The sequence below is a fragment of the Balaenoptera borealis genome (genome assembly GCF_965194805.1).
Source record: "Balaenoptera borealis genome assembly, chromosome: 14".
Lineage (NCBI taxonomy): Eukaryota > Metazoa > Chordata > Mammalia > Artiodactyla > Balaenopteridae > Balaenoptera > Balaenoptera borealis.
Genome location: NC_138875.1, coordinates 80,170,664 through 80,184,149, shown reverse-complemented (window position 1 = coordinate 80,184,149; position 13,486 = coordinate 80,170,664). Strand labels below are relative to the sequence as shown.

At 51.3% G+C, this 13,486-nt stretch overlaps 1 protein-coding gene and 1 long non-coding RNA gene across 16 annotated transcripts in view; one reads left to right on the top strand and one right to left on the bottom strand.

Annotated features, from left to right (window-relative positions):
* LOC309611398 overlaps window positions 1–13,486 on the bottom strand; it is a 545,103-nt gene that overhangs the window by 155,863 nt on the left and 375,754 nt on the right. The gene's annotated exons all lie outside the window — the stretch shown is intronic.
* KSR2 (kinase suppressor of ras 2) overlaps window positions 1–13,486 on the top strand; it is a gene marked incomplete at its 3' end in the record, with an annotated part of 442,928 nt that overhangs the window by 341,956 nt on the left and 87,486 nt on the right. For all 15 annotated transcript variants that reach the window (XM_082355701.1, XM_082355702.1, XM_082355700.1 and 12 more), the window contains 2 exons: window positions 2,510–2,628; window positions 12,415–12,583. In XM_082355701.1, coding sequence (XP_082211827.1) covers window positions 2,510–2,628; window positions 12,415–12,583 — 288 coding nt within the window. The remainder of the gene's footprint in view (window positions 1–2,509; window positions 2,629–12,414; window positions 12,584–13,486) is intronic.

Genomic DNA, 13,486 nt, shown 5'->3' with positions numbered 1-13,486 from the left:
AACTGGCCCTGCAGAAGTAGGCATAGGGAGGGCTCTTGCTCGGGCCTGTTGGTTTGGGCCATCCGTGTTCCATCTCCTGGGGCCCTGGGAGGGTCTGGGCCAACCTGTCTAGGCAGGGAGCCAGCCGCTACCTCTGGGAAGCCACTACCAGCCTTCCACCAGGCAAGAGCAAGACCAGTTTAGTGAGAAGGAAAGGCTTTTCCCTGTCTGCTAGGGATTCAGTTGGAGGCCTCGCAGTCCAGCTTTCAAAAGAGTTCCCCCAGTTCTTGGCCTGTGGGGTAGTTATTCCCAGACTCCATTATCCACACTGCACTTCACCCACCGGAGGATTCTGTAGGCCTGTGCTGTTCAACACAGTAGCTACCAGCCATATCTGACTATTTAAATTTAGATGTATTACAATGAAATAAAAATAAAAATGTAATACTCTGTCATACCAGCCACACTTCGAGGGCTCCATAGCCGCCTGTGGCTGCCATATTGAATAGTACAGATCGAGAACGCATCATCATTGCAGAAAGTTCTGCTGGACGCCACTAGGCCAGACGCTTGCCCTTCCAGCCGTGGTGCGTGGGCCAGCAGCAACGCGGGAATCGCCCGGGAGCTTGTTAGAAATGCACAGCTTCTGGCCTTACTCCAGATCATGCATTTTAAACAGCTTCTACTGGCAACTTATCTACACTTTAAAGAAGCACCGCTCTAGAGGAGAAGTTGCAAACTCAGATGCCTGCCAGGTACCCTAAATGAGAGCCGCTGGCCAGGCGGGGCCGTGCAAAGTGGAGAGAGAGCCAGGCGCCATCTAGAGAGGATGGCCACTCCAGCAGTGTGGACCTGCATTGTACCGTTCCTCATGTTTCAAAGAAAAGCCCAAGTAGTTTTATGTGCCGTATACTTATGTTTAAATGTTAACAACTTATTAAAATTGTTAAAATTCTTGCTGGCCCCCTCCCTGCCGCCCCCCATCCATAGGTTGGATGGAGGCCTAGTGCCAACTTCGGGGAACAGCTCGCTCGTCCTCGCCCTCCTCCTCTACCCCTCCCAGCCCTGCCGGCCTCGGGTCAGTGTAGGCTCAGGGGACTCTACCCTGGTCTTGAATGAACCCAAGGGAAACTTAAAGAAGGAGGTAGATTGCTGCCAGAAAGTGCTGGCATGTCTTCCAGAGCCAATGGGCCATCAGTTTTCGATGATCTCTGCATTGCTTTCCTCTATGAGGAGAGAAAATTGCAAGAGAAGGAAAAGTCTTCAGCTCCTTTCTCTTGCCCCTTCCCACCTCATATCCTTAATTAAGAACCATCTGTTCCTTGAACAACTGTATACACGCCACGAGGCTGTTTTAAACCTGAATTCTCACCACTACCTGAGCCCTCGTCTTGGGTCAGCTTTGTCGAGGAAATCGCCTCCCACCGGACTCCCCTCCACTGTGGTCTCTGCTGGAGCCCGACCCCCACATGGAGACCAGGACCAGCCTGCTGGGAGGCGACCCACTGTCAGACACTGACATCGGAAGAAGGGCTCCCTCCCACCCACCTTCAGGACCATGCCCCCTTTACTCAAAGGCGGCAGGTGCCTGTACACACGAAGCAAATGGAACTTTCCAGAGGTCCACCAGCTTCTTGTTCTACCCACCCCCCTTTGGTAGGAAGTTGAAAATATAGTTGGTTTCCATGGTGATGGCAGCCCAGGCTTAAGAGACAAATTAAACCCCTGGGTCAATCCAAAGCTTTAACTTTTTTAACCCCCAGCCCCACAATAAAAAAACAGCTAACAAGTAACATTACCAGGCATCACATTTGAATGCAAGCTTCTTGCTCTGCCCCTCCCGGTGGTCCCTGTAAATAGTAAGTAACAGAGGGGTAACAGGGAGAGGGGCTCGGGTGATGTGGTTTGGATCAGGACACATTTATTTAGCATCGCCTGTGTGCCCAGCTTTGTGCCTTTAGGGGTGATGCAAAGGGGAAGCTGGGAAGCGGAGACTTTCCTTCAGGGATCCATGGTGACCTTGTTTAGCACAAATGTGTTTTGACATGCTACAGGCTGCTCGGGCCTGAGAAATCCCACAGGTGACCCAAGATGATCCTAACACACAAGCTTAGATGCGGGAGAGACAGGTGGCCACAATGAGCTTGTCGACTGATGACAGCCCCTGAGAAATCAGGAGCCTCTTGTCTTTCAAAGGAGGTTCAATTCTGAAATGAACGCCAATGTGAAACAATTATGGTATTGGAGAAAAAAGCTCCAGTAGCTTCAGTTTCATTGTAATAATTTTTAATCGTCAAAAGCCATATATCGACAACACAAACATTTTAGAAACCACAGAGAACACAGATAGTGGGAAAAGTGTCCCAGTATCGTGACACAACACAATGACTATCATTTTTAGGGAATTCCCTTCCAGTCTGGGGGGTGGGCCTTTGAAGTGGGGTCGGAGATCTGCTCTCCTGACGTGACAGTACAGAGCAAAAGTGGTACTTAAATTCCCAAATCGCTGTTTTTACCCCTACGGATCCAGCAAGGTTAGTCCGGACAGAGTCCGTTCCGTGTGACATCAACAACCCTCTACGAAAGCCACCCCGGTATTCGGACCTGCACATCAGCCAGACGCTCCCTAAAACCAACAAAATCAACAAGGTGAGACTGGAGTTCTGTTGGGAAGGGGCGTGCTGGGGCTGCCGCTGCCAGACAAGGGGCGGGAGGGAGGAAGGTTCTTGAACAGGACTCGGCAGATTGATCTGGGAGCATTGCCCTTACTTCCCAGCCCACCTAGGCTCTCCTCATTCTGTGTGGTTTGTGTCTAGAAAAGTCTGGGGGGCATCCAGCCATCGGTGCAGAGTGAGTGTGCCAGAAATCTACCTAATTTAGAGAGAGGGCACCTGGCAATGAGAATGAATGAGCGTGTTGACAGGGGCACAGTAGGGATGGAGGAGAGCCTGAGAGGGGGTCCTTAGTGGCGCAGACTCCGCCCTCTTTCCTCTGTGAGATGTCGCATCCTCTGCCAGGATGAGCTTTGCAGATGGTTGTGTGCTTTCTCACACATCTGTTGAATCCAACCACCAAGGGACAAGAGTCTGTTTCTGAGCTCCTGCTGCAGACTGGGTAGATGGATCTGTGTGGGGACCACAGGCTCTGAGCCCTAGCTAGCCTGGTTGGCTTCTGGCTGGTCCTCAGATGGTGGTCAGCAGTGGGCTTCTCTGTGCCTCTTTCTTTCCAACGTGGCCTGGAAATTTCCAGTGTGATTTCCCTGTCCTTTGTTTGGTCTGTTGGTTGGATGGCACCAAAGCGATCCCAGGGACACTTCCAACCTCACGGAAGAAGCGAAGGTAACATATGCCAGCAGGTGATTTCTCAAGCCCTGCGGTGCCTCCATGAATTGTATGGAAGGTGGATAAAATGCGGGTCAATCCAAGCGTGTGGGAAGTCACCAGCCTGTGTTCAGGACCCAGATGAGCGTCATGGTGGCCGTGTGACCTCTCGCCGGCAAGGCATACTCTCCCTTCTCTGCATAAGGCTGGAGAGGGCCTTTCCCCCTCCCCGATCCACTCTCCACACAGCAGCCAGAATGATTCTTTTTTTTTTCTTACATTTTTTTTTTAACATCTTTATTGGAGCATAATTGCTTTACAATGATGTGTTAGTTTCTGCTTTATAACAAAGTGAATCAACTATACATATACATATATCCCCATATCTCCTCCCTCTTGCGTCTCCCTCCCACCCTCCCTATCCCACCCCTCTAGGTGGTCACGAAGCACCGAGCTGATCTCCCTGTGCTATGCGGCTGCTTCCCACTAGCTATCTATTTTACATTTGGTAGTGTATATATGTCAATGCTACTCTCACTTCGTCCCAGCCTCCCCTTCCCCCTCCCCGTGACAGAGTGATTCTTAATGAATGTAATTTGAATCACACTACCCTCTGCTTAAAAACCATCCCGTGGCTTTCTGTTGCGTGGAGGAAACAAATCAAACTCCTCACTGCAGCCTGCAAGGCCATGCACAATTTGGTCCCTTCCTCCATCTCCGACCTGCCTTTCCAGGCCTCCGCAACAAAGCCCATATGTTCTTTCTCTCTCATGCTGTCACCCACCGTTTTTACTACTGGATCTCAGTCATTCACCGTCTGTCTCCTTGTGGCATTGTCTTAGGACTTGATGATGCAGCTTGGCCTCTGAAGTCAGGCAGACCTGGCGGCCAGTCTTGGGGTCTCCACTTACTCACTCTGAGACTCCGGGCAAGTAACTGAACCTCTCTGAGCCTCAGCTTTCCTGTGTGTAAAATGGGCGTGTTCCAGTTATCCACTGCTGTATGAACAAACGACCTCAAACTTCGTGATGGACACCAATAGCTCTTTAATTATGCTCATGGAGTCTGTGGGTCGGGGATTGGGAAAGGGGTACAGTGGGGATGGTTTGTCTCTGCTTCATGATGTCCAGCTGCGAAAAGCTCACGCAGCTGGGGGCTGGAATCATCCAGAACAGGGATTGGCAAACTATGGTTTACAGGCCAAATCTAGCCCACTGCCTGTTTTTGTGAATTAAATTATATTGGAACAAGCCACACCCATATTTTCTATGGCTGCTTTCATGCTTCAAGGGCAGAATTGAGTAGTTACAACAAAGACCACTTGGCTCACAGAGCCTAAACCACAGGATGGTTTAACCGTTTCAAGAAAAATTTTGCCAGCCCCTGATCTAGAGGCTCCTTCACTCACGTTTCTGGTGCTGGGATGAGTCAAAGGCTGAGCTCAACAGAGACTCAGCGGGAGCAACTACATGTGGTCTTGCCTTGTGGCTTGGGCTTCCTCACAATATGGCTGCTTCAGGATAGTCAGGCTTCCTACGTGGCACCTCAGGGCTCGAACAGCAACTGTCTTAGCAAACAAGGTGGAAGCTGCAAAGGCTTTTTATAACCTAGCAATATAAAAGCCCATGCATTGTCTTGGCTTGTCACTAGCCAAGGGCTGGCAGTGTCAGTTCTGCTGTACTCTACCGATGGACGCAGTCACAAGCCTACTCAGATTTAAGGGGAGGAGGCGTGATCTCACTTGTCAATGGGAAGAATCCGAGGAATTTGTGACCCTGTTTGAAAATGTCCCCTGGTAAGCAAAAAGAGCACCAACCCCAGAGAGTTATTGTGGGGATGAAATGAAACAATCAACATAAAGCACTTAAGAGAGGTTCCTGGCACATGGTAAGCGTACAGGAAATTCTAGCTATTTTTATCAGCTTAAATCTTGGGCTTCCAATCATAATGTCCGGCTGGGTCTGCTTTTCCTTTGTTATTTGTAAAAGATGTAGGTCTCCCCACCGCTGGGGTTGGGGTGCTTAAGGGGCTTGAATGGTGAGGCTCCTGGGAAGTAACCGGGCACACCTATAACCATCCTGTCTTTGTGACCTCCTGAGGGGTGAGTGGCTCAGAGCCGTCTCGAGACCTTTCTCTCCAGCTTTACAGATGCAACGAGCCTCTTGGTGTCAGACGGGACGGAAACATGGGTCAGACAGATCGGTGACTGTGACATTGTTCTGCTTGTCTGCCAGCAGGAGAATTTGATAAGAGAAATAAATTAACCTCTATTTAGAAAGTGGCTTTGACATGAAGGTAGACAGGAGCTATCTGAGAGCTGGGTTATTTTTTCCCCTCTTTCTCTTCTCACGGGCTTCACGCAGATTCTTTTTGTCAGGCGATGATGTGGTTAGTGCAATAGATTTCTGAGCCAATTTGATCTGAAGATTTCCTTTTCATTGCTCTCTGTCTCTTCTCTTGTCTAGCTCTGTCAGTCCAGGTTCATGAGAGCCCAGCTTGTTCACCCAGCAGAATGATCTGAGTGTGCATTTTGGAGTCAGAAGGTCTGGGCTTGAAACTCAAGTTTCTTCATATGCTCTGTGACCAGAGCAAGATCCTTCTGCCTTTGCTTTCCCCTCTGTCAAGTGGGCATTATAATAGTAGATGTTATGGGAGTTGTGGAGAGGAGTTGATGCAGTGTGTTATACGTCAGGAGTTAGTCCCAACACTGGATCCTCAGGGCATGGAAGAGCTTGGTGATGAAGAAGACAGACAATGAGGAGGGGGAAAGGGGATGCAGGAGGAGGATGGGGAGGATGGAGGAGGGGGAGGAGATGGAGGAGGGGGAGGAGATGGAGGAGAAGCCTTAGCGGCATCTGCCGTCTTCTGAGGGGACCAGTCTCCAATGTTTGTGCTTCCACATCAAGGCCATCAAAAGTCCCATCTGCAGTGGTGTCCGAAGCCGAAGATCTGCCTGCTGCAGGGAAGCTTTCTGAAGTGGCTGCTTGCTGGCTGTCCTTTACAGTTGGCTGCAAGGGACAGGCTCAGCTCGGCTAGCTCAGCACAAGGAGTTGTCTGTTGGAAGGAGGGACACGGGGCAATACGAGAAAGGGGAATCACAGTTGAGGAGCTATAGGTCTCATGAACTGGACGTGGAGGACAGACTTGTGCTCAGACCAGCTGCTTGGACCCTCAGCAAGACCCTGGATCCCTGTCCCGGTCCTCCATCATGACGGTGGCTCAGCTACTATTTGTGGGTCCCCTCTGGTCTGTTACTGTTGACCGGTCACCTCATCCTCTAATCTCATCTTTTCTCTCCATCGTTGCTTCTGTGGCCATAGAGTTCCTACTCCTTGTAAGCTCAGCCAGTTTGTTTTCTGGCCTGTCGTGGCTCTTCTGTTCCCTGGAACTTCATCTCCTCACCACCTTTGCTCTGCTTTCCACTGTTCTTCCTCTTGGCCCCGCTCTTTTTATTCCATATCATAGGTCACTGACCAGCTGTCATGATGCCCTGACCTATGGTCTTGAGTTGGGAGTGGGCTACGGCAGTCACAAGACAAGTATGGCTGTTTAGGAGAGTCTGTTGGGTTGGAGGGTGGGGACAGTTTCCTTCGGAAAAGTCCACGGGAGAGAGAGTTACTATCATTGGCATGTTCAAATCAGTGCGCAGCTGGGTGAAGGGGGAACCTGGGAGGTGAACATGCTGCTGTTTGATTCCCAGAGTCAGATGGGAGTTTCTTATTACTTGGTTCAACCTTCTGTTTCTGCTTCTGGGCTGGAGATGGGGACCTGGGCCACTAACTCTCTGTATGACTCCAGCAAGTCACATCCCATCTCTGAGTCTCAGCGTCCCCATCTATAGCACAAAGGGGTGGGCCTGGATGGTCTCTGAAGGATGTTTCCACATCTTAACTGCACTCAGAAAGAGGAATTATGCCACTAGCCCTTCCCTTCATGATCTGGTAGCATTTGAGTTTCCCTCTGCTGGAAGACAACCTCCAGCTGCTGCTGCCGTTGGAACACAGATCTGGGTCTGGCCTGAGGAAGGAATTTCCCATCCTGTTTAGCAGTTCTGCTGGGGAACGTGGGCACCATATGCAGCTTTCTCTTTTGCTGATTCTGTTGATTCACATCAGCCCTGAGCCTCAGAGATGAGAAAGACTGAATTCCTGCCATAACTATTTCTTTCATAAGAGAGGCTCCTCCTTCCCTCTCTCCCTTCATCTCTCCTTCCATCCCTCTTTCCTTTCCATTCATTGATTCATATAACATTTATTAGCCACCTCCTATGTTTTTGTTTCTGTGCTAAGTTCTGCAGATTCCAAGATGAATAAGACACTGTCTCGTACGAGGAGATAAACCTTTTCCTCCTTCCCTCTCTCCTTCTCCTTATCCCTCCCTCTCTTCATTTCTTCCTTTTTTCCTTCCTCTATCACACATTTTTCGAGGGACCACACTGTGCCTGGCATGTTGCTAAGTGCTGAGAATAGGGAGCTTCTAGCCTCAAGGACGAGACAGATAAGTAAGCTGAGAAGTGACGGTGTTGAAGCATCAATGGAAGCTGAGGCCAGTATCAGGCAGGGCTAGTACCAGGAGTGAGCTAGTACCAGGCAGGGCTAGTACCAGGAGCGAGCTAGTACCAGGCAGGGCCAGTACCAGGAGCGAGCCAGTACCAGGCAGGGCTAGTACCAGGAGCGAGCCAGTACCAGGAGCGAGCCAGTACCAGGCAGGGCCAGTACCAGGAGTGAGCTAGTACCAGGCAGGGCTAGTACCAGGAGCGAGCTAGTACCAGGAGCGAGCTAGTACCAGGCAGGGCTAGTACCAGGAGCGAGCTAGTACCAGGAGCGAGCTAGTACCAGGCAGGGCCAGTACCAGGAGTGAGCTAGTACCAGGCAGGGCTAGTACCAGGAGCGAGCCAGTACCAGGCAGCGCTAGTACCAGGAGCGAGCTAGTACCAGGCAGGGCTAGTACCAGGAGCGAGCTAGTACCAGGAGCGAGCTAGTACCAGGAGCGAGCTAGTACCAGGCAGGGCTAGTACCAGGAGCGAGCCAGTACCAGGCAGGGCTAGTACCAGGAGCAAGCCAGTACCAGGCAGCGCTAGTACCAGGAGCGTGCCAGTACCAGGCAGCGCTAGTACCAGGAGCGAGCCAGTACCAGGCAGGGCCAGTACCAGGAGCGAGCCAGTACCAGGCAGGGCCAGTACCAGGCAGGGCCAGTACCAGGAGTGAGCTAGTACCAGGAAGGGCTAGTACCAGGAGCGAGCTAGTACCAGGCAGGGCTAGTACCAGGAGTGAGCTAGTACCAGGAAGGGCTAGTACCAGGAGCGAGCTAGTACCAGGCAGGGCTAGTACCAGGAGTGAGCTAGTACCAGGAAGGGCTAGTACCAGGAGCGAGCTAGTACCAGGAAGGGCTAGTACCAGGAGCGAGCTAGTACCAGGCAGGGCTAGTACCAGGAGCGAGCCAGTACCAGGCAGGGCTAGTACCAGGAGCGAGCCAGTACCAGGAAGGGCTAGTACCAGGAGTGAGCTAGTACCAGGAAGGGCTAGTACCAGGAGCGAGCTAGTACCAGGCAGGGCTAGTACCAGGAGTGAGCTAGTACCAGGAAGGGCTAGTACCAGGAGCGAGCTAGTACCAGGCAGGGCTAGTACCAGGAGCGAGCCAGTACCAGGCAGGGCTAGTACCAGGAGTGAGCCAGTACCAGGCAGGGCCAGTACCAGGAGCGAGCCAGTACCAGGCAGGGCCAGTACCAGGAGCGAGCCAGTACCAGGCAGCGCTAGTACCAGGAGCGAGCCAGTACCAGGCAGTGCCAGTACCAGGAGCGAGCCAGTACCAGGCAGGGCCAGTACCAGGAGCGAGCCAGTACCAGGCAGCGCTAGTACCAGGAGCGAGCCAGTACCAGGCAGGGCCAGTACCAGGAGCGAGCCAGTACCAGGCAGGGCCAGTACCAGGAGCGAGCTAGTACCAGGCAGGGCTAGTACCAGGCAGGGCCAGTACCAGGAGTGAGCTAGTACCAGGAAGGGCTAGTACCAGGAGTGAGCTAGTACCAGGCAGGGCTAGTACCAGGAGCGAGCTAGTACCAGGCAGGGCTAGTACCAGGAGTGAGCTAGTACCAGGCAGGGCTAGTACCAGGAGGGCTGGAACCAGGAGCAAGCAATGTGCTGACCTGGTGGAGTGAGAGGTCAGGGGAACTTCTCAGAGGAGGGGCAGTCTGAGCTGGGCTTTGGAGAAAGAATAGGCATCTTCCAGGCAGACTGGGACAAGGGGGGGCAGATATTCCAAGCAGAAATAACAACATGTCCCAAGCCTCGGAGGTGTGAAATAGCCTGGCTTGTGTTGGGAACTGTGGACCTACCATTTGATGTGACTGAGGCAGTCATTGTAGGGATGAGAGAAGAGGAAGTGATGTAAGCCCAGGTCAAGCCTGAATGTGTACATCACGGACCAACGTTTTCATTTAAACGTGCTGTGTCATTGGATCACAGTCTATATGCCAGTTCCTCCTAATGGGATGCTGTTTTTAGTACAAACCTTTATACTTTTTTTAACTGATATAATGACTTTTTGGCAGAGCATCTACGGAAACTTCTTGAAATTTGCCAATCTGTGAGTAGAAGTTCAAAGAAGAGTCTTGATAGGATGGATAGATGCCTGACTTTCATCTCCCCTTGTCCCTCTACTGACACGATCAGTCCCTAACTTCCTTTAAAAACCTCCTGTGCCCCATTGGGCTGTATGGGGCCTTCACAGCCCAACCACGTAAATCTTAGCCCACATGTCACTGCCATATTATTCCTTATACTAACATGTCCATTGCCATTGAAATTTAATTACCATTAGATAAATTAGGATAGAATGAGAAGGCTGGCTTCCTGATGCCTTTCTACTAAAATCAGATCAGAATTACCTCCAAGGTGGTCTTGCGTGGAAGGTGGCTGGAATGAACTTGAGCATGACCTTGCCTGGAATAGGAGTACTTTGTCCAAGGAATGTCTGTAGGAGTTTGATCCACAGGAGCCACAGAGGGTAGCAACCTAGCTGTCCTTCAATGGATGGTTGATCAAATAAACTGTGGTACATCCATACCATGAAATACCACTCAGCAATGAAAAGGAACAATCCATCGATGCATGCAAAACTTGGATGACTCGCCAGAGAACTATTCTGAGTGAAAAAAGCCAATCCAACAAGGTTACATACTATATGATTCGATTTATAGAACATTCTTGAAATGACAGAATTATACCAATGGAGAATAGGGTAGTGGTGCCAGGGATAAAAGATGGGAGGGAGGGGTGGTGAGGAGAGAGAGGGAAGTGGGTGTGGTTAGAAAAGGGCAACATGAGGGCCCCTTCTGGGGGTGGAAATGTTCTGTATCTTGACTGTATCAGTTCAGTGTCTGGGTCATGATATTGTACCGTAGTTTTGCAAGATGTTATCATTGGAAAAAACTGAGTAAGAATGCATGGGATCCCTCTATTATTTCCTGCAACTACATGCAAATCTGCAGTTATCTCAAATAAAAAGCTTAATTGCAAAAGTAAACGCCGTCATCAATATAATCGCTACCGTTTGTTGGTAACAAAGTGCCTCAGCGCAGTGCTCAGGGTGTAGGTACAGACATAACCTTATTTAAACTTCGCAACAGATCCACACACAGTGGGTGTTCTTCGTCCACATGAAGGACAGGGAGAGACTGAAGCTCACAGAGGGGAAGCCCCTGACGTGGAGGCAGTGTGACCGCGTGAGAGTGGGATGGACTCTGGGAGGGGGACGTGCACAGCACCGGCTGAGCACGGGATGTCACCGGGCATCCAGATGGGGAATGTCCGTTCCCCACCCCTTACCCCCCACCCTCATATGCTGGTTGGTGTTTGCTACACCAGCTCTGGAGTTTGGCAGGTAAACACACCTGTTGACAAATAACCAGATCCCACAAAACCATCCTTGGGCACCTGGAGCCAAGCTGAACGGTGGACCTCTGAGTAGTGCAGGGACCAAATGATCCATGTCCTGTGAGTGAACAGATTAAGGTTCCCCTGAGAACTCTTAGCTCTGCTGGCTTTGAGAGGCAGGAACCCCTTTTTTGGGATGCTGAGGTTTGCTAGTGTTATTCCCATTTTACAGTGGGCAAAACTGAGGAATGGCGAGGTTAATCATTTTGTTCAGGATGCAAGGGGAAGAGGTGGCCATGGGATTTTGAATCTGCGTTTGCCTCACTCTGGATTCTGCTTGTATCGGTTTCCTGGAGATGCTGGGTAGCTAAGACAAATTACCACAAACTGGGTAGCTAAGACAAAAGACATTTATTCTCTCACAGTCTGGAGTGCAGAAGTCTGAGATCGAGGTGTCAGCAGGGTTGGTTCTTTCTGGAGACTCTGAGGGAAATCCATTCCGTGCCTCTCGCCTTACCTTCAGTGGCTCCGGCAATCCTTGGCATTTCTTGGCTTCTAGAAGCATCAGTCCCCTGTCTACCCCTGTCTTCAAATCGCCTTTTCCTCTGCGTGTCTTTCCTTTTCTGTTTCTTATAAGGACACTTGACATTGGATTTAATGCCCCCCACGCCCAAATCCAGGATGATCTCATTTCAAAATCCCTGACCAGCGTCATTCTGAGGATGCACACGTGGATTCTATCTTCCTCTTGACTTTAGAGCAGTTTCAAGGGCCGGAAGAGGCATTGCTGGTTCCAACTGAGATGCGAGGGAAGATGCTGCAGGCTTGCTCTCACACTGTCTCTTGGGCTGTCAGGCTGTTGATTCTTTAATAAACACTCAGGAGGAGAGGCGTTAGGATGGGAAGAGCACTCTGGGCACCTCTGCGTGGGACTTTCCAAAATCAAAGAGGCCCAGGGAGCGTGACTGTCGCCTACATGGCTTTCATTATGTGGCAACCTGTCAGTCCGGGCTCCAAGCAGTGGACAGGAATTTGACCCCAGAAGCTGTTCCATCCGCAGCTGGATGCAGCCTGGTGGGGATGATGAGGCAGGTGGGGGGACTTTGGAAGGATCTGGAGGTTGAGGAAGACGGAAGAGGTCCTGTGGATGTTAGGGTGGGGTCTCTTCCTGGGCAACCCGCCCTCACTACTGTGTCTCCGCCTCTCTGTCGGCCCCTGCCCCCTGCCCTGTTTTCTTCCTGCAGGACCACATCCCTGTTCCTTACCAGCCAGACTCTAGCAGCAACCCCTCGTCCACAACGTCCTCCACGCCCTCCTCGCCAGCACCCCCGCTCCCTCCCAGTGCCACGCCGCCTTCTCCCCTACACCCTTCTCCGCAGTGCACAAGGCAGCAGAAGAACCTCAACCTGCCAGGTACCTCCATGCTTGGGAAGCTACAGGGGGGAGCTCTGGGTTCGTGCCAGAGCCATTTCCGGACCAGTCCATGCGTAAAGGCAATGGGTTGGAAGCATGTGGATTGAGTCTTACCATATGCAGGGCAGGTGCTACATATTACCTTATTTGATCTTTAGAGTAGCCATAACGCAAGTACGAGCAGCTCCATTTTACAGATGAGGAAACAGAGGCTCAGAGAGGTAAAGGGACTCTTAGAGACTCAGTCTTTTGGGAAGCAGCAACCCAGGGTCTCCACCTAAGTCTGAGTCCCAGGGGGAGCCATTGGCTCTGGAGCTGGCCGTTGTCTTATGAGCTAAAGCAGTTGAAACTGGCAACAGGGCTGCATTCTGAGTCCTACCCCAGACATCAGGACAGGCCTCTGAATGAGCGGGCTGGCGTCCGATATTCAGCATCCAGCTCTCTCACGTCCCTGCCCTGTGACCTCTGACTTCAGTTTTCTCATCTCTGAAAGGATATAGGTGGACGAGAGGACCCCAAAGGGTCTTGTAGCTCGCAAACTCCAGGGCTCTCGGCTGCTGACCTGAGACTATGTGCTGGGCTGTGAGATGGTAGAGAGGCCATCATGTGCTGCTTTGGCTTCTTGAACTTAAGAAAGGGCTCTCTCTCTGCTCTTAGGCAGGCCAGACCTAAGAGTCTTCCTACCCCTTCCGGGGCCCGGCCCAGCCCACTTGCCGTTCTAGGGCCCCGAGGACATTTCCAGCTCAGCCATATTGGCAGCATCATAGCTGACTTCAAGACAGAGGCAGGTGGGATGAGGTCTGGCTTGGCCGGTTGGGACCAAAGTCTAGGTCTGTGTTGTTCAACATGGTACCCACTAGTCACGCATGGCTGTGTAAATTTAAACTAATTAAAATTAAATAT